This window comes from Baudoinia panamericana (genome assembly GCF_000338955.1).
Source record: "Baudoinia panamericana UAMH 10762 unplaced genomic scaffold BAUCOscaffold_3, whole genome shotgun sequence".
Classification (NCBI taxonomy): domain Eukaryota; kingdom Fungi; phylum Ascomycota; class Dothideomycetes; order Mycosphaerellales; family Teratosphaeriaceae; genus Baudoinia; species Baudoinia panamericana.
The window spans coordinates 1,499,851-1,526,303 of NW_006911259.1; the positions used below are offsets into that span (position 1 = coordinate 1,499,851).

Consider the following 26,453-nt stretch of genomic DNA (forward strand, 5'->3'; position numbering starts at 1 on the left):
CATTGACCCCGCTGTGCTTGGAGCAGCAAGAAGTGCAGAGCTGTCCACCCATGTGCGCAAACTAAAGCCAAGCGTTGTGATGGTACAAGGCAGTGACGGTGCCTGCACGATGGACGCGTTGCAGTTTGATCCCAAGATACACTTCCCGCAGGTCAAGATCATATTAGACGATCCTGAACACGAAGGTTGGAAGACACTCCTCAGCTTGGCTTCCGACGGTATCGATGGGCCGTTCAGCGAGGAGGACGTTCTCGAGCATGCCCGCAGAGATGACCCTGCGCGTATTGCTCTTATTTATTTCACATCCGGCACCACATCCGGTGCACCAAAGGGCTGCCCTCGGCGTGTGGATGCGCCCTCGCTTGGGATGGAAGCCAATCCCTGGAACTTGAAGGCCCAGGGTAACGATCGAGAGCGTTTGTTACTGTCAACACCGAACTATCGCGTGATTTGCCCGACAGTCACGATGATGACCTGGAAGGCGGGTGGCGCGCTTGTCGTACCGTCGCCTCCACCTGTGCCAGGTACAAGTAATACCACCGGCATGCTGGACGCTGTTGAGCAACACAATGTTACGATGATGGTGCTCATTCCGGTCTTTATGCATCTCATGCTTGCGGAGTCATCCTTTGCGGCCAGAGATCTAAGCTCACTTAACGTTGTCTATCTTGGGGCCGATCTCATCACTAAGAAAGACCTCTTCACGCTCAGGAAGGCATTCAATCATTGCCGAACAGGCGTTGCCTATGGCATGACCGAAGTCGGTTGTGTGACCAGATGGCCCTTCTTTGACCGGTTCCTCGATAAACTTCCATACAGCCACGATGTATGTCCGGTTGGCGTCCCTGCGGCTGGTGTTCGATTACGCATTTGGGACGAAGGCCGCAAACGAGTTGTCCACAGAGGGGAGATGGGCGAACTGTCCTTCGATTGCGGTATTGCGGCGCGCAAGTACCTCGACAACGTGAAGTCAGAGAGCTTCTTCTCCGGCGAGAGTGGCAGGGAATGGTTCCGCACCGGCGACCTTGCTTTCGTGGACCAGAACGGCGTGCTCTTCATCAAAGGCCGCATGAAGGATATCATCAAGCGGGCCGGCTTCTCCATCAGCCCTTCGGCGGTTGAGGCCAGCATCGGTAGCCTCACAGGAGTAAAGACAGTGTTGATTGCATCGCCATCTTCACAGCTTGGACAAGAACCTTTCGCTGTGCTTGAAAGACAGACATGTAAGGCGGAAGAGGCGTTCAAGGCGCATGTAGTTGAGATGTTTGGCACAGAATGCTCGCTTGCTGGTGCCGCTTCGCTCGCGGATCTCGGGCTGAAGGCTTTCCCAATCAACCGAACGGCCAAAGTGGAAAAGTTTGCGTTGGAAAAGAGAGTTCTTGAGCTCCGGAGCAAGGCCTCTGCATAGCGCCTGCTCATTGCCTTTTACTTGCCGAATAGCTTGTAGTCTTCGTACAGACTCCGTAACACTGCCCTCTCGCTATTATTCATTGCCGCACTTAATGACCTCATCCCATCCGTATCACTCACTTCGACAGCCTTGATCACGGCCCATAGGCCTGGCAATAGCGCTTCTCTCACACCCTCAGCGAGCGTGCCTGCCAAGATCTGCACACAGTAATGGTGTAGCAGTAACGGCACGTACTGTCCAACATGCGCCTGCGCCTTGCGTGCCTGATCTACGAGGTCCGAGCCTTTGGCATTGCCACGCAACAGCGGAGGATTGCAGAGCGATTGCACAATACGAGCCAGAACGCCGGCGTGACGTGGCGACAGTCCTGCAATGATCGAGCCCTTAGCCTTGATCCGGAACAGGCGAGTCAAAAGCGCTTGCAGAAGCACAATGACCATGTGCATGCGGTCCCGCAGTCTGGAGCGGTGTTGCTGCAGCAAGACGGTGAAGATGCGGCAAAAGTCGAGGTAGAGCAGCCGTAGAGCGTCGTGATCATGGCTTTGCTCAAACGCCTGCCATAGATCAAGCGTCATTTCGATGGTGTATTGATTGACCATGAAAAGCTTCTCTTTGAGGATCATAGAAACGCACGCGCAGGCTCTACGGATGGTAAGTAGCTCAGTAGTCTCACGTGTAACTCGCAAGATCCGCTCCAGTATACGTTGAGGTGATGCCGCCTCTTTGTTATTGAGGTCGTCTTTGCCGAGAGTGGAAAGAAGCACCTTCGCAAGCAGCATCTGCTGTGGTGACGGAGTTGCATTTGCTGGAAGGACTTTTTGCAGCAGATCCGAGCGATCCTGTGCATTCGCCGTCACGCTAAAGTTTGAGAATGCTGTCAAGGTTGCCGCGTGCTCTCTCGCAGTCAAGCCTGTTTCCAGAAGCTGCAATGCCAAGCTGCTCGGCTGGTGCTCGTTAATGCCAGGATGCAGCCTGAACCGACAGATAAGCTCAAAACAGCGCACAGCGATTGTCTGTTGGACAGTCTCATCCCTTTGATCATGTAGCGATTGCTGCGCGCTATCCAGGACCCCCTTGATTATACGCACGAGTCGGGCTGTCTCAGCTGACTCTTCGAACAGCGTCGATGTCAGCGAAGAGTTCGGTAAGTGCGCCAGTGCGTCAAGTGAAGCTAAAATCGTGGCGGACTGCATCGGTGGCTTTCCAGCTCTCTCGACATGGTCTGACAGAGTGGAGATCCATGAGTTCAAGGTGTTGGCTTTGAGATCAGCGTCAGTGCCATCGTCACTGTTCGCATTATCGGCACTCGACAGAAGTGCCTTGACTGTTGCAACGCCATCAAGCATCCCGTCAAAGCTCGGCTCAAGCTGCAGCGTCGTCACAAAAGCATTCGCGTTCTGCCAGTGAGCACGCATTACAGATCGTGCCATATCGCGACTAAGATCATGGCGAACCCGCAGGAAGATCGCATTGGCTACCTGCTCGAGCATGGAGGCGGTGGACTCATTAACATCAGCCTTCCTGCAAGATTCAGAACTCGGTCCGGTGTCCCGCGACTTATCTTTGAGCTGCCACAGCGCTTTAGCGTCGATCAACATGCGAGCGTTAGGACACGGCAGCTTGAGCAGTCGTACCATAAGCGCCAGACGCTGCTGTGGAGCATGCGAGCTGCCCCATACGTCGAGCTTCGGGTAGGCGAGCCAGTCCAGTACGCGTTGTCTATGCGAAGCAGAGAATATTGATGGGGCAACGTCTGCAAGTACTCGAAACTTGACCACGGTTGCGGCGCTCGCCAGCACCATAGGCTGAGGATCCGCAGAGTCTCCCTCTCCAGAAGCCGTACCGGTAAGGACCAGGTCTACAAACATCTCCGTTAAACCGTTGTCCACTATGCTCGCTGTAAGAGCGCGGAGGCTCTCGGTAGCCACCTCTACGTCTTGTCCGTCTAGAACTGCCCTGGCTGCTGGCTCAAAAAGAAAAGCTGCCTTTATCTCGAAGAGATCGAGGCATTTTGGGTATCTGATAATACCCTCCAGGTCGCCACGCTGGACATGCTTCATGACTCGTTTCATGAAGGGAAGCCTTGACTCCTCCATATCAAGGTCGGAAAGGTGGTGCGCAACACAGCACAAAAATTGCACCGCTTCTGCCGTTTCTACATCGAGAATAGAGGAATCCTCGTCTTTCTGAAGATCGAGCGAATCAAGGTAACTCGTGCCCACGCGCACAGCGTTGCTACCCACCACTTGGTCAGCCAGAGAGGCCAGCGATGCCGGGTCTCGGTTCAGAGCAAGGTACGAGGGCCACCATCTCTCGAAGACAGTGATCACAAACGTCCAGTATCCGCGGAGATTCTTCGCTTGGTCGGCTAAGGACATAAGCGCACCATAGAGTGTATGCAGGTGGGAATGAAGTTCGTCCAGGAGTTCAGCGTCGCGCACGCCGCCCAACAGCCCTTGTAAGACAATCATGCTTGCCGTGTGCCCCGTGTAAGAATAATCAGCATTTCTGGCCAACGCGCCACGATAATGTGAAACGAGCTCCGTTACGCTGTCGCCGGTCATGTTCGCCTCGATAAGGAAGCTCAGCGGTTGGCGCAGCTCGAGCCAGATTGAGCACTTCTGCGACAGCGGTAGCTCGAGTAATGTCTGATGCCAACGCTCAATGAAGGCTGGCAGTTTACGGTTTCTTGCGAACGCCTCCATGACTGGCGTAAGGATAGAGTCTCGCAGCTGATCCCTAAGAGCCCTCGAATCTGCAACTTGCTCTTCGGCAGACGACACCAGATGTTTACCAGCCGCTTCAACGACCTCAAACAGCCAGCTCGCCATCTGTGGTCTGACGAAGACGTTCGGATCCAGGCGTACGATCTGTGCAAAGAAATCCAATTGTGCCATTCGGTCGCTATTTGCGCCGCAACTTCCATATCTAGTTATGAGGTGGGACAGCGTGTCAACGGATAACGATGCTTTGTTGCCTACAACAACAAGCATGTCGACGAGGGTGTTATCACCGACGGGCTCTCCGTTCAGCACTACACAATCAAGCAAGGCAGCAAAGATCGCTTCGACCCAAGGTCGCTCTCGAACCCGCTGTTTCTGCGTCGTCATTGGGATGCATCGAAGCGCAATGCCTAACAAAGCCGGCGCAGTTCCCGGAGACAGCTGCTTAGATGTGATAGCCCCGCTAAATGCCTGAAGCCGTTGCGGCAGATCTAGGACGCTATTCCCTGAGTTCCCATCTCTGGGATTGTGGTCGTGTGCAGACTGCGCATCAAAGAACACATCGCGAGCAGGTAGGAAGACGTGCCTGGCAAGCATGGATTCGAGTGTCTGTCGTGTGTCTCCCATGGGAAACGTGCTATTGGTGCCCCGTTTCCGTTTAGGTCTCGCAGTACTCGCGGGCAGTGCAGCCAGTACGGCTGTGCACGGGACCAGACATTGCTTCGCGAACAGTTCGTCCTCGGCTGGGGAGCGTCTACGCAAATTCCAGACGGAGAAGGCCGAGTTGAGAAGCGCGCCGCATCTTGACTCGAGATCCGCTCTGTCGCAGCTTTGAAGCACTCGAGCACATGCTGCATACCAATGGCCGGTGAAAGTGACCGCATTTGCCCCATCTGCAGTAAGCAACGCTCTCAGTGGAGCTCCAGAGGGGTCCTGCGATAAGGCGTGAAGCAGGTTCATGCAATCCGCTATGGCGCTAACGACCTCGAAGCTGGTCGTTTCGGCGTTTATCGCGGTGCTGGCAAGCCTGAGGAAGTCGGCTGAAGCGAGTATCGCAGCCAATCTTTCGAGGGGTAAGAGTCTGCATGTTGCAGCAAAAAGGTTCCACGTGGAGACGCATGATCGATAGTCCTCGTCACTCTTAACTTTTTCGACGGTCCATCTCAAAATCATGTCGGCTCTGGCCGTATGGGTACAGAGACTTCTTGCTTCATCAAGCCGCGATTGTACGTTTGGGAGCTGGTCAAGTGCTTTCAGGCGGTGTAGGGAAGATTGTCCCTTCATGGTACCCTCTGAAGGCGCCATAGTAGTCTGTTGGAGCCCTGAGCCCCAGCTGAAGCACGTCGTATCAAGAGTCTTGGGAGCCTGAGCCTGGACTTGCCTTTGACGATTTTGATACTAAGATGGCCTAAGCGCCGAAAGCTGCAAGCCTCGCGGCCACTGCCGCCGCCAGGAACAGCTCTGAAGCTCTCCCCTTCAATGTTGTTGAGCTTCTAACCAGCGCTTCTTGCCTGCAAGTCACTGTATCATACCTCGGGTCGGTTGCTAAAGCAGAGCTGTACTCCTTGTAACCCGCAATGGCCGACTCCAGCATCTCCGCTACGCCTGTCCCGCCGCTTGTCCCACCGCCAAACCGACCTGGCAGGCCAATGAGTGAAGCTTTATTGAACGAAAAGGTACGGTATAGCCCAGCGTCCTGATTACGAAGGACAAGCGATCCTCGGGTTGTGGCTGTCACTACGGCAACAGAGCGGTTTTGAGAGCGTAGGCTGACGATGAACGTAGTGGGACCACTGCCTCAGCACTCTCCTCATACGAAGCACACTCGGCGCAGGGTTTGGCGTGATTTTCTCTGTGCTACTGTTCAGACGGAGAGCATGGCCGGTATTCACAGGCCTGGGCTTTGGTGCGGGTAGGGCATGGGAAGAGTGCGATTCGGTAAGCTGATCATACAACATGGGAGCGACGACGAAATTTCTGCGTACAGTGAATACCGTGCAATGTTTGCGGCAATCGCCAGACAAAGGAATGAGTGACAAATGCAAGCGAACAGCTGCTGACGCCGCCTGCAGAGTTTCAAACGCGCAACCGCGCCCTCCAGAGACGGTCTTCGGGTTCTACGACCTTCGTAGACCGCCTGCAGTTTCTAGCCTGTCTCTACGCACCATACCAAACTAATAGCGACGTTAGACTACCAGCAAGCTTCGCCGCATGGGACAAAAACTGGCTCAAACCGTGAACAGAACCGGAAGGCGCAGTGTACATATACCGGCTTATAGTCTGACCTTGCATGGTCTTTCATTCGTCAACGAGGGCTGTCAAGCTCTACCACGCCCTTTCTTGTGAACTCACTGCTTCATGTGCTTGCCGTGGTTCAACACACCCTTGGCCATGGTCGTTTCGGCTGAAGCTCGATTACTGCGCAAGGTAAGGATAAGATGCATGCTGAAACCTTTCAATTGCGATGCCGCTGTGGCGACTGCTGAACTTCTCATTAACGAGTGGGAAAAGGTGAGACAGTGAAGATGAGTAGTGTGCCAAAGTAATAATGCGCCGATGCGCGATTTTCTCTGTCGCTTTGTTCGTTACAGCATTATGGTAATGTTATAGGCGTTGAGTCTTAGCTTCTTCAATCCGCGTATCCAAGCGGTAGGACGCTCACATAGTCCAGTGGCGCTAATTCATTGGCATCTGGGATGCCAGTGATGGTCAACACATCGCCATGCGCTACACTGACGTTACTGAACGTAATGCGCGTCGCCGACTCCCCGTCAATGTAGATTGATGGAGTATGTCCCAAAACTCTCGGACCCTCTGCGCTGCCAATCCATGGCCGAAGGTTGGCGGTCCACTGCCCGATCATATTGTTGTTGAGGTAGACGCTGAAGTTCGAGGCGCCACCATACTGGTCATAATAGTTCACGGAGATATCATACCTACCGGTCGGGTAGTTGAGGGCGGTGTACGCGGTACCTGTAGTCTTGTTGTTGGTAGTGACAATAGCGGTGTAGTTGCTGAGAGTCTCGAAAGGCGTCGTGGCGTTGTTGGGCGCGTAATAGTATAACCGATAGCCAGACAAGGTCATGCTTTCCGCTTCGATGCGGTACGGGTGATTGCCGACGCGGCCGGCTTCGTCCGGGATGCCGGAGATATTGTTGTAGAAGTTCACAATTGCATCGCGCCAAACCAGCGAATGACCAGCTTGGTAGACGAGACGGAAGAGCTGGTCGGAATAGCGCTCGGCGTCGATCAACCCTTGAATTGATTGCCAGGTGCTGACGAAAGTCTGCGCGGTAGCAGCACCAGCATAGTGCTGATCATAAAAGTCTTGAATTACTGTCACTCCTGACTTCAGCATCTGGGTGTAGTTGACGTGATGGAACCAGAGGAGCAGATTGTCGGGCGTTGTACTGATGTTTTCGAACATTTGGAAGACTTCTGGTGGGTACTGCCCCGAGAAGCCAGTGCCGTTGCTGACAGTACGGTCCATACCGACGGTGAGGTGATCCGAGCGAGTCCATTGGCCATAGCCGTTGTTCTCCTGAGACTGCGGATTGGGGCCATAATGCGTGTAAAGGATGTCGGTTAAAGTCTGTTCGCCGAGATTACCGCTGTAGTTCTCATAGGCTGGCCATGACTCCAAAGACATCTGGGTGATGGCGTCAATGACGGACTGATCCAGGCCGAACGTTAGTCGGATCCAATCTTGAACCATGCTTGTGGGGTCATCGGCAGGGTTCCAAGCGAGGCGACCGTATGCATAAAGGTTGGAGAGCGATAAATGCGAGCCTAGCCACGTTTCGTTCAAGCCAACGTTGACGACACCTGCCGAGCCGCCAAGGGTGCGGTTGAAGCGCTGCCCAGTGATTACGTCTCGAACGAGGCTCGTTTTATTGTCCACTCGGAGATCGAAATCGAGGACTGTCTGCCAGAGTGGTGGGAGGTAGACTAAGTGGCATTGCTGGCCGAGGTACTCTTGCGTCACTTGAAGCTCAATAGCGGTGTTGGTATTAGGAATGTTGGCGAACAGAGGTGAGGCTGGCTCTCGCACTTGAAAGTCGATCGGTCCGTACTTTATCTGAATGACAACGTTCTCGTCAAATTGTCCGTCAAGTGGCTGGAAGAACTGAACGGCTTCAACAGCGCGGTCTTGCGTCCAGATGGACTCATTCACTAGGTTGTAGACGAATGCGCGGAACATCACCACGCCGCCATACGGCTGCAAAGCTTTAGCGAACAGATTTGCACCTTCTGCCAAGGTTCTGTTGTAGGTCAGAGGGCCCGGTTGACCCTACAGCACGTCAGTTGGCTGCGTAGATGGCACGGTTTCGACTCTTACCTCGGAGTTCGCCTTCACCAAGTATCCTGCCATATCCGGCACCTTCGCATATATCTGGTTAGTGACGTTAGTCCACCAGTTCACAACCCCGGGATCAAGCGGATCGAATGTCGTAAGGTTGGCCTGGCCTTGGACAGCGCTCGTAGGTGATGCGAAGAATAGCGAGATGCCAACCTGAACACCATAGGGTCTCATAGCGTCTGCGATGCGGCCGAGTCCGGCGATGTTATCAGGCGTAAGCAGCGAAGCGTTGGCATTGACGTTATTAACAACCACTGCGTTGATGCGGATGGAGGCTAAGATACGAGCATACTCCGCAGCACGAGTAAGATTGCTCACAATAACACCGTTAGCAAAGAAGATCGAGTTCCCGGCAAACCCACGCTCAATGCTGCCGTCCAGGTTGTCCCATTCGTTCGTCCATCTGATCGGTGCGGCGGGGTTTGCAGCGTAGGCGACAGGCGTGAAGTTGGCTTGAGCGAGCATGGACAGATACTCAAACGCGCCGTAGAGAGCTCCGCGCTCATTTTGGCCTAGAATCTGAACACTGTTGCCCGTGGTGTTGAGCCAGAAGCCGTCTTCAATCAGCTCCGGAGTGCTGCTAAGCTCGCCATAGACGCTGGTATATTCATCTATCGTGCCTACTACGATAGTTGCGGAGGGGCCCCAGTGGCTGTGGTGGACGTTGCATTGCTGGCCGAAGATGCTATCAATGCCCGTCTGGAGCTCCTGTCCAGCCACGTAGACCGGACTGGCGGTCGACGTATTCAATGCTACAATATGCAAAGGCACCTTAGATTGGTCAAAGACCGAGCCTGCGTAGGGTGCATATCGTAGCCAGGCATTGAGGCCGCTCTCTGCGGCGGCAAGTCCGGTGAGGAGCGAGAGGAAGGAAAAACGCAGCATGGCAAGTGGCTTACTGTGCGATGGATGAGACGTGATGCTCATTAAGCGATCCTTCATACTTTATAGCACTGGGGAAATGCCTATACTGCGTCATGGTGCCGACTCGCATGCGGAGAGCCTCATGCCTAACTACCTCAGCTAGTAGGTCAGGCAAGAGTTCTACATCCACGACGAGCAATTCAGGCTAATCTTGGCATGATAGAAGCAGTGTTACTTGTGGGTTTTGCTGAGCTGACTTGTTCAAGATCATGCGGGTGATAGAAGGTGCATCATGGGTGGGGTTAGCGTGTGGAGATCCTGGAGACGGAAAAATAGCATTTGAGGAGGACGGCAGTCGAAGCGTTGAAGTGAAGAGAGGCGAGATGAAAAACATGTGAAGCGTAGTGACAGTGGTGACGGGAAATTTTTCCGCATGGTGAGAAGTTAGAACCAAAAATGCATGTTGCTGCGGACGCGGTTCGAACGCGCGCGGGTCTCCCCAGTAGAGTTTTCTAGCCATGGTTGACTTAAATCTACCGCCTTAGACCACTCGGCCACCGCAGCCTTGTTGATGATTTTAACAAGTTCGCGAGCAGCAAACTTCCCAACTCAACTCAAGCGGGAGTACCCGCATACTACATATTGTTACGCGTTGTGAGCCGGCATAGTGCCGCTCGTGTTCGGTCCGTGTGTGAAACTGCAAATTACAAGCTCCATGCCTGTGACATTGAGCCAAAATTGCCGTGTTGGATACTCAGGTCTGCATACAGAAGCGTTTGAACATTCTTTTGACTACGAAGCCTTCACGCAGTTGATCTGAGCTCCAGTACACAGACTGTTGAGACTTACATCACATACCGTCAAAGCATATTCTCACTGTAGGTTGACTCTTCCAGCGCGCCTTCTACCCTCAAAATAACGCTAGTATATCATGCCATCGAAAGATGTGGATTACTCGTGTTATCTCGTTACGGACAGTACGCCTGCCATCCTGGGCGATAAAGACCTGGTGGCTGTCGTGAAAGCAGCGGTCGAAGGAGGTATATCCGTGCCATCCGATGTTTTGAACATCCTAACCGCTCACTCTAACTAGGCGCCACAATCGTACAATATCGCGACAAGACCTCCGAAACGGCCGAGCTAGTGCAAGTGGCGAAGCAGCTACACCAAATTACGAAGCGAGCTGGTGTGCCGCTTCTTATCAATGACCGCGTAGACGTGGCACTCGCTGCTGGAGTGGAGGGCGTGCACGTGGGCCAGGATGACCTCGACCTCAAGACCACCCGCCGAATTCTGGGTCCTGATGCCATCATCGGCATCACGGCGAACACTCTCGAGGAAGCGCTCGAGGCGGCCAGAGATGGTGCCGACTACTTAGGTATTGGTACCGTCTACGCCACCCCTACCAAAGAGAACACGAAATCCATCATCGGCGCAGCAGGCGTCCAGCAGATACTGACCGCTCTGGCTTCCGCTGGCCATGATGAAGTGAAGACTGTCGCAATCGGGGGGATCAACGCCCGGAATGTTCAACGCATCATGTACCAATGTGCATCTCCCGAGAAGAAGCTCGATGGCGTTGCAGTAGTCAGCGCTATTATGGCCTCAGATGATCCGAAAGACGCGACGCAACACCTTTGTAAGCTGATCAGCCAGCCGCCTCCGTTCGTTACTCCTGTATCGAGAGGTAAGCTCACTCGCGACGAGCTTGTGGCAAAAGCACCTGTGATCGTGAAACGCATGGCCCAAGCGAAGCCTCTTTGCCACAACATGACCAATCTGGTGGTACAGAACTTTGCGGCGAACGTGGCTTTAGCAGTCGGCTCCTCGCCCATCATGTCCAACAATGGCCTTGAGGCTGCCGACCTTGCAGCATTAGGCGGAAGTCTCGTCATCAACATGGGTACCACAACCCCCGAGATGCGCGAGAATCATCTTAGGGCGCTCGCAGCGTACAACGCCGTTGGAAGTCCGACGCTCTTGGATCCTGTCGGTGCAGGTGCAACGGCGCACAGGCGAGAAGGTGTCAAGGCGCTCATGGCAGGTGGCTTCTTCGACGTCATAAAAGGGAACGAAGGCGAGATACGTACTGTGTCCGGAGCACAGGGTGTCAAGCAGCACGGCGTTGACAGTGGAGCCTCGCAGCTTAGTCTTGAGGATAGAATTCGGCTTGTCAAGGGCACAGCTGCGCGCGAGCGAAACATTATCCTCATGACAGGCAGCACGGATGTCATCTCGGACGGCGAGCGAACATTCACCATCAACAACGGTCACCCGTACCTTGGCGAAATCACGGGCAGTGGCTGCACCCTTGGGACTACCATCGCAAGCATGATGGCGGCAGAGAGGGAAGACAAGCTGCTCGCGGCCTTGACTGGCATTCTAATGTATGAGATTGCGGCCGAACGCGCAGGCGTGCGCGAAGAAGTGAAGGGCCCGGGTACCTTCGTACCTGCCTTCATCGACGAGCTGTACCGCATCCGACAAGAATGCGTCAACAACGAAACAAGATGGGCGCAAACTGCGAAGGTGGACTTAGTCTGATAAGCTGACACCAGACCCACCGCTCATAGCTTACTCTTCCCACCGAACACAACACCTTCAACCCACTCGCAGATAATCGCATTAGTTTGTTTTGGCGTATGCCACAGCGCCCAATGACTAGCATCCACCTCGCCTCGCGTGAGGTTTGGGATGGCTTTCTCCATGTTCTTGCTCATTTCCGGTCGCAGGATATCATCCCGCAATGCCTGGACGAAGAGCACAGGCTGTTGCAAGCCTCGGCGGCATTCAGACGGCATGGAGAGCTCCTGCTCCCAATTCACTTTGCGTGTACGATACCAATTGCATGGTCCGTTGACGCCATTGCGAGCAAATTCTCGTACGTAGTAGTCGAGCTCCTGCCGACATACCGTCAGAAGTGTACAATGGAAAAGAAAAGCTTCAATACTTACGGCATGGTCCAGCAGAGGCGTCATCGCCAACTCGTCTGTCTCAAACACCTGAACGTCGAGTCCACGCTGCGGCGTGAAGAAAGCCTTCCCGCTCTTCGGCTTGCCGCCGTACATGCCTGTCAACCATTTACGGATACCCTCTGCGCCCTGTACCGTCCGCTCTATCACTCGGTCTTCGCTACCAAGCTGGAGCTGATACCCGTACTGCGGTAACGGGCCCCTGACTAACTCCTCGGTGCTCACGAACTTCTCCATCGGACTCCAGTAAGGTGTTGCCACACTGAACACATGGCTGATAAGCTTCGGATACCATTGTGCAACTCTGTAGACCACGGCACCTCCCCAGTCGTGGCCTCCAATGATGATCCTGGAGTAGCCGAGCTGAGACGCAATCCCAGCGATCGCGTCGGCGTGAGCCTTGAAGCTGAAATCTTTTAGGTCATCGGAGGTGCCAGTGAGACCGTAGCCCATGCAGTCCAACGCAATGCAACGGAGACCGAGAGACGTAAGCATTGGGATTTGGTAGCGCCAGGCGAGACTAAGGTCTGGAAAGCCATGCACGAGTACGCAGAGTCCACGTTCAGTTGTAGTTGCATTCGCATCGAGGTAGTCTGTTGTCTCGTCAGTATATCTGTTGCTTTCAATCGACATTAGGATGCGTATAGTCCTAGTGTCTCTTACGCCATCGCCGCCCATTGACCTCTGCATATTCCTCCCACTTCACCTGCCGGTCCCCCGGGACGATCTTGTCAACGCCTGCTGCCATGGCTATAACAATATTTAGAGAGTAGTAACCACGCTCAATATTAAAGCGACCAGAAAAGTCACAGTAGGAAGGGAGATTAAAGCCTAATTCTGACTTCTATTCTTAATGTATGCTTACCCGAGGGGCGAGAGCTGGAAGCTTAGAAGGCTCGAAACCTCGGGTATGGGAATGAAGATTACACGACAGCGCTTACAAACACATGGGCGCTGTTGTTGCTCCGCCCATCAGCTGCATTAGCTTTGTAAGCATTCGGATACCGAACAATGCTGTCGAGAGATGTCAAGTTGTTGGCGCAGCTTAGCACAACCATGGTTCCGAAGCTCGAGCGGTCAGCTCAGCCTTGCTTAAGATGCGGCCAACACCACATGGCGCTCGTTGAGCAAGCCATTGCGATGGATATCGTACAATATATCACACGAGTGCTGCCGACAGGCTGAAAACCATTGCGTGGCCTAATACTTTTGCGAACGGGTCATGTGCACAATGCTTCGGCTGCTAGTAGATAACCGTATCCTCCTCGCCTTCGACGACATGATGCTCCTCGTCCTCGATTTGCGGCACCTGAGGCTTTTCAGTCCCCAAGTCATCGAGCTCAGCATGGGTAGAGTCGTGGCCCTTCTGGTCGCCATTTGACACAGAGCTTTCGACCGGCTTGCTGTCTTCCCGAGTCTCTGCAACCTCGTGACGTGCTTCCGCCGAGTTAGCTCGATCTGTCGCAGGCCGCACCACCCTGTCGGATTCGTCGTGATGCACGTCGCCATTTTTTCCAGACTCGACGCCGCCGTTGGCCTCTGTTGGTAGTGACTTATCTACAAACGGGGTTAGCAGAGTCGTACGTCGCTAAGTGGATTTGGCTTACCATCCGCTCCATTCAATTCATCACTTTCGAAGAAGTGTCGACGTCTAGCCTCGAACAAATCAACTTCTTCGTCGACCTGTTTCTGCGCTTCCTCGAGCTGTTGTTCAACGCGATCTTCTTCGTCCGGTCGGAGCTCCCATGGTCGGTACATCTGTTATCTGTCAGCCTCGACCACCAACGCGCTTTCCCCACGAGCATAAGAAATCTACCCACAATCTTCGGCTCGGCGCTAGTCATAAAAAAGTTGGCTGCGTCAAGCATGCTCTTATGTCGAAAGCGCATCTATCACCATCACGGTCAGCGGGGTGCGCGCCTGGCACAATGAGGTGCAACGAGCGTACATTGTCCTCGTCGACATCCCACTGCTTCCGCCGTCTATGTTCTGCAAGGCTTTCGAGCCGTCGTTGCTTGTCTTCGAGTCGCTCGTCATCCTGTCGCTGGAGCTCAGCCTTTCTTCGAGCTTCGATCTCCTGCCGTCTTGTCGAGGTTCTATCTCTGGGCTGGTTTAAATTGCCTAGTAAAGCGCCAAATAGCCGCTTGCTACGCTGCTTCTCATCAATCACACTGTTCTTTCTGCGCTGTGGCTTCAGCTCTTCCGCTCGAATTTGCTGCTCGGTGTGCTGGTCAGGCTCTTGGTCCTTGGTTCTCGCACGGTCACTTCGTTCTGTTCTTGCATCGCTCTGCACCCCTTGTATGCTATCTTGTGGTGAGCTCTTACCAGGAGATACACGCTGCCTCTTGCTCTCCTGCTCCGGCTCTTCACTCTGCTTCCGCTTCAGACCACTCGCGCTCGAGGGCCGCTCGACATCTGGGTCGGCCATCGTTGGTGGCGCGGCCGTTCCGCTGTCAGACTTCAGTCAGTATGTTTCGCTTGGTGTAGCAGCACTGCGATTTACATCTTTAACATTGTCAGGAAAGTTGATGTTCGAGGAAGGTGAAGTAGTCGCAGTGTTCGAGCGCGAGGTACAGCGATCGGCAAAGCTTCCGCGGCCGAAACCGATCCGGAATCGCGCACGTGACCCAAGAACAGCAGGCGAGCTAGCTCTCGCAGCCAACGGTTTCCAAGCGGCTCGATTATCCAGTACATCGCTCTGAGGGCTCACGGTAGACGAGTCCCATACCCTCGAATACGCGTTTCTCTGCCTCCACCATCGTCTTCGCCCTACCAGACCCAATCCGTCCGCTATACCCATAATATCCTTCCACATCCACAACCTCCCCATTTCCCCGATCCCTTACGCCACTGCTATCGAACTTCCAACGATGCGCGTGCTTCGCATACCTCCGTAAGTCGCGCTGAAATGTCGTTCCACCAGACCATCCCGTTACCGCGCAGCCCACGGTGCGCCACGGACTAATGATGATGTCGACTCGGCGATGAATATTCGGGTTCTTCGATTTTGGATTAGAAGCAAGATCTGCATCTTTTGTGGGCCAATCGGGATCTTGCCAGACGACAAGCGCTTTATCAAGGCTGTCAAAGCCATGTCCACCGCCTTCCGCTCGAAATGGCAGTGTCTGCTGATCGCGGTTACTGTTGTTCAGCGACAATAGCAGCGTGTGCGTGATCCACCCTTCCTCCTCCAGGCTTGCAACGATGTCGTTGACGATATTCAACGTCTGACCCTCATCAATATGCGAGACGATCATGTCGACGTCTCCGCACGCTTGCTTGCCTCGGCGATACCCGCCAACGATCAGGCTCTGCACGCCATCATCGCGGACCTTGACCGCGTGGCGATGGATGATGCGACCAATCTCCTCGACTTCGGCACGTGGGATAGGGTCGAGAAATTCTTCGTAGTACTTAACGCCAATCTGCTGCACGCGCGTCAAAGTGCTCCAGCCAAACTCGACAATGTCATCCAAGTCTCGCCAGCCACGGTCAAAGTAGAACTCTCTCGCCGTCGTGGCACCAACACCCCAGATCTCCCAAAAGAGCCTCAAGACTTTCAGGTCGTCGTCCGCATCCACATCCTCGACCGCCTTAATCGTGCCGGTATTAGCCCACTCCACGAACAGATTTGCGATCTTCTGGTCGCACCCAGGCAAAGCCATGATCTCCCTCGGACTGACAATCTTATACGGGTACGCAGCCAAGCTGGCAATACTAGTACTATACGCACGCACGCCAATCTCATCATTCGTGAGCAGACGCGCAAGCTTGATCTTCTTGAGCAGGTCAATGAAGCGTTCGTTCGGTGAGTTGCCGGGCGTTGAGCGCTGGCAAGCGTACTTAACGCCTTGCTTGACCCAGTCCGGCATCTCCGGTAGATCGCTTGAGTAGCCTTGCTCGTCTTCGGTCGTTGTCTTGTGGAGGAGATGAGCGTATTCTTTGGGTTTACCGGAGCCGGCGGCCCAGCTTGCGTCGCCTCCAGATCGCATATGGTAGCCAAATTTGCGTTTGCCGAAGCGGTCAAAAGACTTGGGAGCATGCTCAGCATCCTCGTTTGCACGTTCGAGGATATCTGCGCCAGGCTTGTCCGCTATGACTGCTGCGGTCTTGGACTCATTTGGTTTCCGCGTGTTAACAGAAACGGTCGGCGTTTGCTTTAGAGACGGCTCTTCAGGCGGCGGCTTTACTTGCCGGCATTGATATGTGACGAATGCATGCAATGGTAAAGGAGTGCCAGCTTTTCTCGACTCAGTGAACCAGGTGACATCGACAACGCTGACAAGCGGCTCGGTCGGAGGCGGCGTCTGGACGGCCGGTGCTCGCACACCGTTGCCTTCTTTGATCCGTCGAGCGATTCCAGTGTCAGGCTTCTGTCTTGCAGCACTCTCTGCCTCGGATGCAGTACTCTCGTCATCAATGATAATTGCCTCAGCTTGAGACTTCCCAACCTGCCCTGCCACGGCTTCCGCATTCGCTAGCTTTCGCCGCTTCGAGGGAAGACCGTCTGCTTCTCTGACGACGTCCACATCACTCCGCGTTGTGGTCACCTCTTCCGTCCACAACCCTTTCGCTCTAAGATCGAAAGCAATCCGGCGCTTCTTCTGCACCTTGCTGAGTACAACCTTTGCCTCTCCAAGATCGTACGTGAGTGTTGCGCCACAGTCTACCAGGTCCTCTTCAAGCATGTGTAGATCACTAGTTTCGAAATGAGTTGCAGAAACGAATATTGGCGGGAGCTGGCTGAGATCGAGTGTTTGCGGTGATGGTGACTCGGTCCTTTGCGAGTCGCCCTGCAACGTCTGCGGAGACGACATATGGTCTTCTGCCATCGTGACCAAGAGGCATTAAGTTGAGTACCCAAGAGTTAGCTTGCCCAGTCTCTCCAAGATGACCGTCCAATGTTAGGTGTTCGAGTCTGGTCGTCGGCGCCTCTTCTCGCTGTGCGCGTATGAACGGCATAGTGAGGCCATGTCCAGAATAAGTCGCAAGGTTGATGCGACTTCAGCGCGAGGCTGGTTGATTGCACGCGACCAAAAGCGATGCTGGCATGGAGGCAGCGGCTTTGCTGCGCTGGTGAGCTCAAGGGAGCGTCATTGGGCGAGGCGCTTGGACCATGTCTCTATAAGTTATGTTGAAATCGAACAGAGACAATGTTTCCCCTTGGTATATACACAACGAAAAACCCGACAACAGCGTGGAGGTCGTCAAACACAATGTGTCCGTCAAGAGGCTGAAGGAGACGCTCCCCGCAATAGTATGGCGTTCATACCTCGCGCGGCTTTCCCAGCGCTCGACTCCTTGCCCCGGTCGTACTACCTTGGACACCATGCCGCCGCCCTCTCGAAGATACGATCTATGGTCTCTCAGATTGACCTCATCATAGAGTGTCGCGACTATCGTATCCCATTGACCAGCCGTAACCCACTGTTCGAGGAGACGCTCAAGGAGCGAGAACGGCTGGTCGTGTATACGAAAAGGGATCTGGGCTCAGATGGTACGAACGGTGCGGATAGAAAGGTAGGTTCTTCAGCAGAGGGCATAGGTGCAAGCTAAGGTAAGTGTAGCGCCACACTCTCCTTCGCCACTTCCATCATCCTTCTCCGGTCTTGTTCTGTGACCATCAATCTTCTCATGATATTCGGCAAGTCCTTACTTACATCAAAACGATCGTCAAGTCCCGTGGCAGTCTGACGGGCTCCCACCTGATGGTGGCTGGCATGCCCAACGTAGGCAAGTCATCCTTACTAAACGCTCTCCGCTCCGTGAGCCTACACAAAGGTAAAGCTGCTCGCACTGGCGCACAACCCGGCATCACCCGCAAAATTGGCACCAGCGTAAAGATCATCGAGCCCGAAGATGGCGGCGGAGGCGTCTACCTACTCGACACACCCGGTGTCTTCATTCCGTACGTGCCTGACGCAGAAGCCATGCTGAAACTTGCACTTTGCGGTAGCGTGAAAGACAACATTATCCCGCCGTTCACGCTGGCCGATTACTTACTGTATCATGTCAACCTCAAATCCCCGGAGCTATACTCACAGTATCATACTCCAACGAACGATGTCATGGAACTTCTGGACGCTGTCGCGCGCAAGACCGGCCGACTGCAGAAAGGCGGCGAGTCCGACACGGAAGGAGCCGCACTTTGGATGGTACAGAGATGGCGCAGTGGTCATCTTGGACGCTTCTTACTGGACGAAGTGAGCGAGGAGGCGCTTCAACGGTACAATGCTGAAGCTGCCGTTCAAGCACCGAGCAGTCTTAGTCAGATGCGGAAGGCTGGCAAGGAGGTAATCAGAAACAGAGCGAGAGCTAGCAGAGCCGCATCTTTGGACTGAGGGCCGCTACCAACAATACGTAACGAAAACTGCAAAATTCAGGCGGATGACCTTGGTAGCTCTCTAGCTGTCACGCATGAGCTTGGCATTCGAAAAGGCCGTAAGGGTTTGGCACAAGGGTATAAAAGTCTTGGAGCATATGGCTCTATCGACAAGCGTACCATGACGGGAGCATGCGCGAAGAATGTGGCGGCGGCTTGGACGTCTAGAGGTCTTGCCGACCGTGCTTCGCAATGAAGTGCCGGAACGTGCGCGCAGAGATGTGTAGCCATTCCCAATGCTGCGACGCAGAGCACGGCTGATACAGCTCTAGTCTTTGCTCGAAGATACGGAACAAACCAATATTCTATAGCCGCTGAGGCCTGGGATAATTGCGCAACCCCTGCGCTCAGAGCGAGCGTGCTGCGACGCAGGTATCTGTGTTGAATTTTGGAAGTGCAACAGCGAACGAAAGTGGCACTCCGAAATGATTTGCTGGTGGCAGCGTCTGGCACCTTCCTTCTTTGACCAGCATCGGCCATCCCATGCGCTCTTTCCAGCCCCGTGGAACATTCGCATCGATCAGGTCCAGTTGCGCGTCCGAGACACCTTTCAGCCACAAGATCTCGTTCTCGATGAGACGCATCACGGCAAACGCATGTGCAAGCATCACCAGGGCACGTGGCGTTTTCCGCGAGATGAGATCTACAGCGCGTTGCGGGAGACGTGAAGGCAGTGCGATCAGCCGCTGGCAAAGCTGTAAGCACGTATACTCTCCACTACTCGCGGCTTTGAAGAGAAATACAACGCAGCCCAGTAGCTTCTCGTAAGCGGCTTGGTCTTCGGCGGTGATGTTCTCGTATTCCGACGCGAAGGTAAGGAGGTGTGAGAAAGGTGTGCCTTGTTCGATGCGGAATAGCTCGTCTTCTTCGGTGGTGCATCTTGCGCCACAAAAGGAGTCTAGAATATTAAGGCGGTCGGGACTGAGGGCCGACTGGCACTTGTTGTAGGATTCGCGGGTTACGGTTGAGAATTTGAGCCACATTTCAAACCGTTTGGAAGGACTGTTCTCCTCGCTATCCTCGCTATATCGCTTCATCTCCGAGAGCGTGAGGAGGGAGAGAAGGATGGAGGTGGCGTACAGCGCTTCCGCCGTGTCCGCGGGTACTGTGTCATCGCCCGTCGGTGGGCGAAACCTTTCAAGTGAGCGGTTGAAGTACGCTCGTGCTTGCACCAGTAGGTCTGGTTCCGAAACTGATGGCTCACACCCGGAAGCCGTACCAGCATTGATTCGCCGGTACTTCCCCATTGCCGCGAAGGCAAACAGAGCGTCCAGGAGACTGCGGTGTTCAACGGCGAGGATGGGGACTTGGTGGCTCCAGTACTCCCATGATGGGGAGAACGCTCGACTCGTGTAAGCGGTCCATTCGTGCATGAGTCGGAGCTCATTGGCATGTTCAAGTGGATCAACGCTTGGGATAACAGGTGTGGATTCTGCGCTGCGGTGTACCGGCTCTGATGTTCGCTGCACCCCTGGATCGTCTTCTGTTGCGGTCCGCCTGGGAACCGGCGTCTTGTACACGCACTCTACAGCTTGTCGCTCACAGGCTGTGCACTTCGGCCTGCTTTCACTACACTGGCGCCGGCGTCAGTCTTGGTGCGATGTGGCGGACATCTAGCTCGTCGCTGACCTTGACTTTACGCTCCTTGCAGCGCAGGCAGCCGGTCTTCACTTTTTTGTGACCTGTGCGAGGCATAAAACATGAGCTTACATATCTGTTTCGGTGCTATAGTTGTCAAATTCGATGAAGTCGATCTGATGGCGGTTAACATCTACACGTATGACTAAGATTGTGGGCCCCAGCTTTGTGTCGCACATTCGGCAGGTACAAGTACATGCAGCTTGTACTCTCGTGGATCGAGTATACGATCCCAAGATGCAGACATCCTACAACTACCAATGAATAGACAATGTAGCAGGACGTAGGCTAGGAATCTTAGGAGCGTGACCGACACTCTCCAGACTTCCCAATCGATACAGGCTGCTAGTCTGTCAATTACCATATCCCAATTACATCTGGGAAAGGCCACACAGTCCTTGCATCAGCCCAATTACGCAGTCCGTCCCAATTAACACATCGATGTGCGGTTCCCCACGGAATCTCAACCCCCGGATACGTCGCCGAATTGTTGCCCTCCAATGTCATATCGCCAGCGCATAGTATACCTTGGCGGAGATAGTCAAAACAGTGCGCAATATGGTACCCTTTCTCACTCTCGTCTTCGCCAAAACGCAGCCGAGCGTATGAATGCATGATAGTGGCCAGGCAATGCAGCTGGTGGAAGCCCGAGAGCATGTACGCGTCTCTAGTCTGATGCTTCAGTAACGGGTCAATATTGTACGGTGGACCATCCATTCCAGTTCTCTCTGATGGCGGGATACCGACGTAGCCTCTCCCTTCTGCTCAAACAATCAACATATCAGCTTGCTGGTGGATCTATCTCGGCTAGCTTACTTGAAGAAAGTGGCGTCCAGTGCTGCAGAGTCCGTATTAAGGTCTCCATGTCAGTGAAAGCATTCTCGTTGGCGTAGACGCTATCGTTCATAAAGACTTTGTCTACGGAGCCGACTGCCCTCAAGATCAGACATGGTCACCAAGCAATGAGCGGGGCTTAGCTCCTTCCTACATGTCTGTCGCGGCTCGTTTCGACCATGAGTTCCTTTTCTGCTTATAAAGGCAAGCCTGAGCACCATGGACACGATAGTGATAAGCATTGCAACCTCGAATGCAAGACGACCCCATATTCGCCAGTTATCCAGCCTTCGAGCTGGCTTCTCGCTTGGTGCTCCGTAGCATTGATCGTGCGCGCTGTTGTCATGCGAAGCAAGCTTCTCGTAAGCTGCTTGGTTAGCCATCGGAGCTGCCGCTGGAAGGAGTGTCAGCTCCTCGTCTCAATGTATATCAATATGGCGATGGTCAACACAAGCGACGAAAGGGGTGGCATCAGTGTCACCAGCACCCATCGTGAGCTTGCTCAATTAGCCTAATTGGCATCTCACGTGGTACCAGGGAGGTGCGCCTGCAATCTATGTGAAACTGTCGTTTACTGCTATGCTGGAAAGGTCGACGATTTGTTCAACACCATATACGCTGCGACCGCCGGTATGTCCGGATTACAGTAAGCTGGATGCCTACGAAGACGCGCTGGCATTGAGTACAGCAGTGCCGTGGAGAGTGGCTGGGAGTAGATGCTCCTAAGGCTTTCCATCAATGCTGCCAAAAGCATCAACCGACATCGGGGTTGCGTATAGGTGCGGTCGACGAAAGGTCACGAGCCTTGGCTACCATCCGAAAGCGTAGTCATGGCAAGGGAAAGTAAGGAGTGGAGGAGCCACAACCCTAACCCTCTCTCTCGGCCGCACGCCGGTGCGATGACGACAACCTCACCAGACAACTCCCTGCTCCTTCGCCCAGCTCGCCATAGAGAACGCAGGCCAAGCGTAAACCTAACATTTGCAGCGCGCCGAACCCAGTAGACTGTCAAGCGTAAGTTATTGTTCCTTGTCTTCTCGTACCATAAATATCAGCAACCATGGTATTGATAGATGCCATTCTTGGGTTGGGCCTCTCCCTCCCACTCGCCGCCGCACCGGGCATATCGGTGACTACCGGCGTCGCGCAGGGTGTCAGTGAGCAGAAGAAGCAGAATGCTGATGCCACCAACCAAACCCGAATGCTCAAGTTTCACGTCGATGTCTGGGTTGACTCCAAGCAACGCAAAGGCAAGGGCGCCGCGTTGCATAACAACATTGTAACGTTGTATAACGACAAAGTGTGGATAGAAGCACAAGATAGGAAAACAGGATGGCCAGAGAACGATCTTCATCATCCTTTCACAGGCTTCTACATAGCGTATCCGGACGACAACCGACCATTTACGCGTGGTCTCGTGAGCACCATCTCCGTGGATCCACCAATGCTGAACTGGATATACATTGACAAAGATACGTACGAGCTGAAGTATGCAAGCCGTAGTGGCAGTATCCAGCATCACGTAGGCAGCTTCGATTGGACAAGCGAAGATAATGGCTCCAAAATAACGTTTGATGAGTTCGAAGGCTTCGTGGCCGTGGAAGAGGAGCCAGGCGGAGAGTGGGCTTTGTATTTCGATATGGACGATGATGGGCTCAAGAGTAGGAGGAAGGGCAGGAAAGCCGTCGAGATCAGTCTGGTAAGGAGAGTGATTACTGGCCAGGAGGTCAACAAATGGGGATTGAACGAAGAGGGCAACATTGGTTTCCGAGCGACGAAGGAGGTCGACAAGATCAGCAAGCCGACGACCTGAGCAACAATGTGGCAAGAAGCACGACCATATTTTACACATTGGAAAGCACAGAAGTGTCAAGCCTGACCAGCAGAACCGCCATTACCGACTTGACCAATTCCCTCGTCGACATCTCACACGGCAAATTCGAGTCCGGTTTCGTGCAACCCTATCTCCACCTATTTGTGCCCGCTCTGGCGACAAGTCAGAGGACCTCATCATCTTATGGACCGTCGCTGACACCAGTGCACATAACCCAGCTCACCAAACAGCATCAACGCCCAGGCCATCTACAACGCGGTCGACACCTGGTTCACCTTAAATGACAGGTTAATGCTTGCTGCTCAAACAGCATCGTCAACTCGATAGTTCGGCCTGCGATGGCGACGCTGAACGTTCGTCAGCGTTGATGAGTACGCTGCAGTGTCGAGGTACCAGAGGAAAGCGCTAGTCAAATATGCGCATGCTGCCTGGAATCCGTGCAAAGCATTGGAAGCGGAGATGGCTGCACAGAGCGCTGAGCCGAGTACGGCAAGGCTTCGATGAGGGCCCAATGACGTTATCATATTCTGTGTTGTGACAGTAGACTCAGATGCCGTGGCCACCTGGGCTTGTCATAGAACAAACGCACAAGACGCTACGTGCCAGATTGTAGCTTTATAGCATACGATCGAGTGCACACGCCAAAAGCGACGTCGCTGTCGTCGTTTCTGCGACGGATGCGGCGTCACGGACAAGAAAGGCTAGCACAGCGCAAGCCTTTGAACCATTCTGCTAGCTCAACCCTCGAGAAATATCAATCAGACAGTAGCCCTAGCTCCTTAAAAGCCCTCGTCAGTATGTCTCCGATAACCTCATTCTTTCTCATAGTGTAATTCATCATCCCCTCCCCTTTCTCCCTTGACAATGCCGCACACTCCCTCTTCGTTGCCGCGTATAGCACCCTGTCGCTCTCCTGATTCCTCAACCAGTCCCTAAAGATACGGTGCCTCTCCACCTCGGGACACTGCGGTCCCCAGACGTGCAGATTGCACAACATAGGCTCCCAGGCGTAGAAGAAGCGATGCTCGTGCCACGCGGGCTCACGAAGGAGAAATTGAAATCCCGCTGCCTCGAGACGCGGCACGTAAAAGGGTTCGGACGACAAAGTGTTGGAAGACAAAACGAGATCAATGTCGATAACTGCTTTGGCGGGAAGATCAGGAACTGAGGTTGACCCGACGTGGTTGATTGACAGGATGACGACCTCAGTGGCGTTGCTACCATCCTCTCGCAGAAGAACTTCATTGTTTGGTCCACGCCGCCCGAAGGCAGCGGTAATACGTGCTTTAAATGTCTCGAAGTGATCAATCCATTGAGAATCTGGCTCGACGATGGTAAGCTCTGGAGGCTTGACTTTTCGTTTGGCAACTCGTTCGACGAGCTCAGGTTTGTCCTCGGTGGGATTAAGAATGGCTTCTACGGGCACACCATTGATGGTCTTTTCTTGCAAGTTCATCTTCTCTGTCGGAAATCAATCCTCATCCTGTGGGGAACATTCCAAGCAGCCGGTCTAGGAGGTTACTCCATGCTAAAGTAGGCGCAATCCTTCGCTTCCGCTACTATCAACAACAAATCTCTCATCCGGAGCAATTGAATTCAGGTCAAATAATCGTAGCCATAACTGTATGTCGTAAACGTCTTTGATACGAAGTGAAAGGCGGGACGGGAGGAACGATGAACCATGATGAGATTCAACCTTGTAAGTGAGCCGGAGATGGTGCTTTGGCTGACAAAGCCAACGCCAAATTCATCCAACTTCGGGAAGCTCGCCTTACACTTGATATATCTCCTTGGATGTTTCAATTTTCGCAACGCCGATCCAGGCTCCCAAAGCTAGTGTGCTCTCGACCATTGGTGGGAGGCGCATCAAGGTGCAGCATGTCTATATGGTAGGGAGAGTTACCAGTCGAGGCTGCGCAACCTGCAGGAAGCGGAAAGTGAAGGCAAGTCTGCGAAGTTCGGCGAGATAGGTACAAGAGCCTGACGCCGCCTCCTTAGTGTGATCGAGCAGAGCCGGAATGCTATGGATGTGTTAAGGCCGGCTGGAGGTGTCCCGGTTATCCTGACCGCTTCGTTTTGGCTCGAGTCGGACATGATAAGAAAGATGGGATGAAGACAGTTCACAAACCACAACGTCTTAACGGGTACGCGGAGTTATCTCCTCGATGGATGATCAGCTCAAATGCGGACCTGCTTCGAATGGAGTTCATCTGGAAGTTGGAAGCCAACTTACTCGCTGCCCGGCTACCAATGATGCCAACAACTCACGTCCTAAAGCATGTCCCCCAGAGAATTGGTCAGAGTAGAGCTCTAGATGATGCAGCAAGCTGTATCGTTCAGCAATCGCCCGATACTTCGGCCGTGAACAGTCTCCAGGGTCGAGCGTTATACGTGAAGGCATTGCGAAGTCTTCGCATAGCTCTAGGCGACCCAGTTCAGCTTTGTATGCCAGAGACTCTGACAGCAGCGGCCATACTCGAAATGTACGAGCAATATGCCGATCAACCGAGTCACAACTGGATCATCCACGCGCAAGGCGTGGTGAAGATGTTGCGATACCGCGGAGTCGTCAACATTTCTGATGCCATTGAAAAGGCGATACTGGAAGCTCAAGCCGGCAACGTCTTCATGTCCGCTCTGGCCATCGGCGTCGAAAGCTTCCTCGATCACCCCTCGTGGTATGGCATACTGATGCCGTCCACGGCACCCAACGGGCATCTAGACAAATTCATGCGCATGACGGTCGATGGTGCGCGCTTTCCAGGCATCGACGATCTTTGTGACGAGCTTGTCCGTCAATGCTCATTGGCTCCTAATACGCCTGTTCAGCACATGCAAAGAATGATCTGCTCGGCACTGGAGAACACACTACGCCTGCGTGAGCAGCTTAATCGTCAGCTCGAAGGTGGGCGAACAGTTTTGGGTCGTCTTGACATGTGTGACGCAATGGCGACGGCCGCATATGCCGCCATCGGTTTCTTCTCAATAATCACTAATACGGTGCTACTGGGCCTCAACAACCGTTTCGTCCGTCTGTCCAATAATATACCCACGGCATTGCCTGCTGGGTTGTCAGAAAAGGACCTGATGAACGAGCGTTCGCGGACACTCGAGCTCGTGACGAAACGCTTCGAAACCCTCGCCACCGCAGATCCAGATGTTAGCCGCGCGGCACCTGCAGCCCTTCGTGTAATGTTAGGGACCGTTCTGGGACTCAACGACACCGGTGTCAAGGGTAGCTACGAAGCCGGCATCCTACTTTCCGTGCTCGAGGCTGAGCTGGGACGCCACTCGCGGATCTTGAACACATGGTAATCAAACAATCACGACTACCATGCTGATAGTCTGTGTTCATTCATCAAATCCAGTTCTAGCTAATCAGCAGCCGCCGAAGCGACTACATAGCCGCTTACCTCACATCTTACTCTAACCTGC

At 53.7% G+C, this 26,453-nt stretch overlaps 13 protein-coding genes and 1 non-coding gene across 14 annotated transcripts; 6 read left to right on the forward strand and 8 right to left on the reverse strand.

Moving 5' to 3' along the window:
* Window positions 1-109: 109 nt before the first annotated feature.
* On the forward strand, window positions 110-1,408 carry BAUCODRAFT_146239 (uncharacterized protein; the record flags this gene model as incomplete). The annotated part of the gene is made up of 1 exon (XM_007676017.1): window positions 110-1,408. The coding sequence occupies one exon, from the start codon at window positions 110-112 to the stop codon at window positions 1,406-1,408; it is 1,299 nt and encodes a 432-aa protein (XP_007674207.1).
* A 17-nt stretch (window positions 1,409-1,425) lies between these two features.
* On the reverse strand, window positions 1,426-5,439 carry BAUCODRAFT_22532 (uncharacterized protein; the record flags this gene model as incomplete). Its single annotated transcript, XM_007675267.1, has 1 exon — window positions 1,426-5,439. One exon carries the CDS (start codon window positions 5,437-5,439, stop codon window positions 1,426-1,428), a length of 4,014 nt encoding a protein of 1,337 aa, XP_007673457.1.
* Window positions 5,440-5,663: 224 nt separating this feature from the next.
* Window positions 5,664-6,372, forward strand: BAUCODRAFT_31605 (uncharacterized protein). Its single transcript, XM_007675421.1, has 3 exons — window positions 5,664-5,810; window positions 5,920-6,072; window positions 6,207-6,372. The coding sequence occupies exons 1-3, from the start codon at window positions 5,712-5,714 to the stop codon at window positions 6,264-6,266; spliced, it is 312 nt and encodes a 103-aa protein (XP_007673611.1). The 5' UTR covers window positions 5,664-5,711; the 3' UTR covers window positions 6,267-6,372.
* Window positions 6,373-6,668: 296 nt separating this feature from the next.
* On the reverse strand, window positions 6,669-9,712 carry BAUCODRAFT_31606 (glycoside hydrolase family 67 protein). The gene is made up of 2 exons (XM_007675422.1): window positions 8,474-9,712; window positions 6,669-8,425 (listed from the first exon to the last, which is right to left on the reverse strand). The coding sequence occupies exons 1-2, from the start codon at window positions 9,377-9,379 to the stop codon at window positions 6,764-6,766; spliced, it is 2,568 nt and encodes an 855-aa protein (XP_007673612.1). The 5' UTR covers window positions 9,380-9,712; the 3' UTR covers window positions 6,669-6,763.
* Window positions 9,713-9,822: 110 nt separating this feature from the next.
* Window positions 9,823-9,922, reverse strand: BAUCODRAFT_t12. The gene has a single exon. It is a non-coding gene; the product is annotated as a tRNA-Leu (tRNA).
* Window positions 9,923-10,069: 147 nt separating this feature from the next.
* On the forward strand, window positions 10,070-12,258 carry BAUCODRAFT_31607 (uncharacterized protein). Its single transcript, XM_007675423.1, has 2 exons — window positions 10,070-10,398; window positions 10,452-12,258. Exons 1-2 carry the CDS (start codon window positions 10,290-10,292, stop codon window positions 11,900-11,902), a joined length of 1,560 nt encoding a protein of 519 aa, XP_007673613.1. The 5' UTR covers window positions 10,070-10,289; the 3' UTR covers window positions 11,903-12,258.
* A 1,719-nt stretch (window positions 12,259-13,977) lies between these two features.
* BAUCODRAFT_60616 (uncharacterized protein) lies at window positions 13,978-14,491 on the reverse strand (the record flags this gene model as incomplete). Its single annotated transcript, XM_007675502.1, has 3 exons — window positions 13,978-14,088; window positions 14,151-14,219; window positions 14,279-14,491. Coding segments are annotated over 3 exons (393 nt in total), but the record flags the coding sequence as incomplete, so codon positions are not given.
* A 155-nt stretch (window positions 14,492-14,646) lies between these two features.
* BAUCODRAFT_85556 (uncharacterized protein) lies at window positions 14,647-17,493 on the reverse strand. The gene is made up of 2 exons (XM_007675616.1): window positions 14,834-17,493; window positions 14,647-14,780 (listed from the first exon to the last, which is right to left on the reverse strand). Exon 1 carries the CDS (start codon window positions 17,160-17,162, stop codon window positions 15,012-15,014), a length of 2,151 nt encoding a protein of 716 aa, XP_007673806.1. The 5' UTR covers window positions 17,163-17,493; the 3' UTR covers window positions 14,647-14,780; window positions 14,834-15,011.
* Window positions 17,494-17,589: 96 nt separating this feature from the next.
* On the forward strand, window positions 17,590-18,671 carry BAUCODRAFT_120558 (uncharacterized protein; the record flags this gene model as incomplete). Its single annotated transcript, XM_007676018.1, has 2 exons — window positions 17,590-17,850; window positions 17,898-18,671. The coding sequence occupies 2 exons, from the start codon at window positions 17,590-17,592 to the stop codon at window positions 18,669-18,671; spliced, it is 1,035 nt and encodes a 344-aa protein (XP_007674208.1).
* Window positions 18,672-18,865: 194 nt separating this feature from the next.
* Window positions 18,866-20,670, reverse strand: BAUCODRAFT_397192 (uncharacterized protein). The gene is made up of 2 exons (XM_007676019.1): window positions 20,342-20,670; window positions 18,866-20,286 (listed from the first exon to the last, which is right to left on the reverse strand). Exons 1-2 carry the CDS (start codon window positions 20,405-20,407, stop codon window positions 19,060-19,062), a joined length of 1,293 nt encoding a protein of 430 aa, XP_007674209.1. The 5' UTR covers window positions 20,408-20,670; the 3' UTR covers window positions 18,866-19,059.
* A 1-nt stretch (window position 20,671) lies between these two features.
* On the reverse strand, window positions 20,672-21,509 carry BAUCODRAFT_397167 (uncharacterized protein). The gene is made up of 2 exons (XM_007676020.1): window positions 21,167-21,509; window positions 20,672-21,111 (listed from the first exon to the last, which is right to left on the reverse strand). The coding sequence occupies exons 1-2, from the start codon at window positions 21,255-21,257 to the stop codon at window positions 20,708-20,710; spliced, it is 495 nt and encodes a 164-aa protein (XP_007674210.1). The 5' UTR covers window positions 21,258-21,509; the 3' UTR covers window positions 20,672-20,707.
* A 798-nt stretch (window positions 21,510-22,307) lies between these two features.
* Window positions 22,308-22,910, forward strand: BAUCODRAFT_58503 (uncharacterized protein; the record flags this gene model as incomplete). The annotated part of the gene is made up of 1 exon (XM_007675492.1): window positions 22,308-22,910. A coding segment is annotated over one exon (603 nt), but the record flags the coding sequence as incomplete, so codon positions are not given.
* An 871-nt stretch (window positions 22,911-23,781) lies between these two features.
* Window positions 23,782-24,429, reverse strand: BAUCODRAFT_42663 (uncharacterized protein; the record flags this gene model as incomplete). The annotated part of the gene is made up of 1 exon (XM_007675458.1): window positions 23,782-24,429. A coding segment is annotated over one exon (648 nt), but the record flags the coding sequence as incomplete, so codon positions are not given.
* Window positions 24,430-24,689: 260 nt separating this feature from the next.
* On the forward strand, window positions 24,690-26,406 carry BAUCODRAFT_397284 (uncharacterized protein). The gene is made up of 2 exons (XM_007676021.1): window positions 24,690-24,961; window positions 25,017-26,406. The coding sequence occupies exons 1-2, from the start codon at window positions 24,905-24,907 to the stop codon at window positions 26,331-26,333; spliced, it is 1,374 nt and encodes a 457-aa protein (XP_007674211.1). The 5' UTR covers window positions 24,690-24,904; the 3' UTR covers window positions 26,334-26,406.
* The last annotated feature ends 47 nt before the right edge of the window (window positions 26,407-26,453 follow it).

Excerpts from the sequence above, each read along its gene's own strand:
- BAUCODRAFT_31605 (XM_007675421.1), top strand. The coding sequence starts at position 5,712 with ATGGCCGACTCCAGCATCTCCGCTACGCCTGTCCCGCCGCTTGTCCCA. Across the intron at positions 5,811-5,919 it reads AAGCTTTATTGAACGAAAAG|TGGGACCACTGCCTCAGCAC; the intron begins GTACGGTATAGC and ends CGATGAACGTAG. Across the intron at positions 6,073-6,206 it reads CATGGGAAGAGTGCGATTCG|AGTTTCAAACGCGCAACCGC; the intron begins GTAAGCTGATCA and ends CGCCGCCTGCAG.
- BAUCODRAFT_31606 (XM_007675422.1), bottom strand. The coding sequence starts at position 9,379 with ATGCTGCGTTTTTCCTTCCTCTCGCTCCTCACCGGACTTGCCGCCGCA. Across the intron at positions 8,426-8,473 it reads TGGTGAAGGCGAACTCCGAG|GGTCAACCGGGCCCTCTGAC; the intron begins GTAAGAGTCGAA and ends GACGTGCTGTAG.
- BAUCODRAFT_31607 (XM_007675423.1), top strand. The coding sequence starts at position 10,290 with ATGCCATCGAAAGATGTGGATTACTCGTGTTATCTCGTTACGGACAGT. Across the intron at positions 10,399-10,451 it reads GAAAGCAGCGGTCGAAGGAG|GCGCCACAATCGTACAATAT; the intron begins GTATATCCGTGC and ends CACTCTAACTAG.
- BAUCODRAFT_85556 (XM_007675616.1), bottom strand. The coding sequence starts at position 17,162 with ATGGCAGAAGACCATATGTCGTCTCCGCAGACGTTGCAGGGCGACTCG.
- BAUCODRAFT_397192 (XM_007676019.1), bottom strand. The coding sequence starts at position 20,407 with ATGCCTCGCACAGGTCACAAAAAAGTGAAGACCGGCTGCCTGCGCTGC. Across the intron at positions 20,287-20,341 it reads GCAAGGAGCGTAAAGTCAAG|TGTAGTGAAAGCAGGCCGAA; the intron begins GTCAGCGACGAG and ends CGCCGGCGCCAG.
- BAUCODRAFT_397167 (XM_007676020.1), bottom strand. The coding sequence starts at position 21,257 with ATGAACGATAGCGTCTACGCCAACGAGAATGCTTTCACTGACATGGAG. Across the intron at positions 21,112-21,166 it reads CTGGACGCCACTTTCTTCAA|AAGGGAGAGGCTACGTCGGT; the intron begins GTAAGCTAGCCG and ends TTGTTTGAGCAG.
- BAUCODRAFT_397284 (XM_007676021.1), top strand. The coding sequence starts at position 24,905 with ATGGTAGGGAGAGTTACCAGTCGAGGCTGCGCAACCTGCAGGAAGCGG. Across the intron at positions 24,962-25,016 it reads GCAGGAAGCGGAAAGTGAAG|TGTGATCGAGCAGAGCCGGA; the intron begins GCAAGTCTGCGA and ends CCGCCTCCTTAG.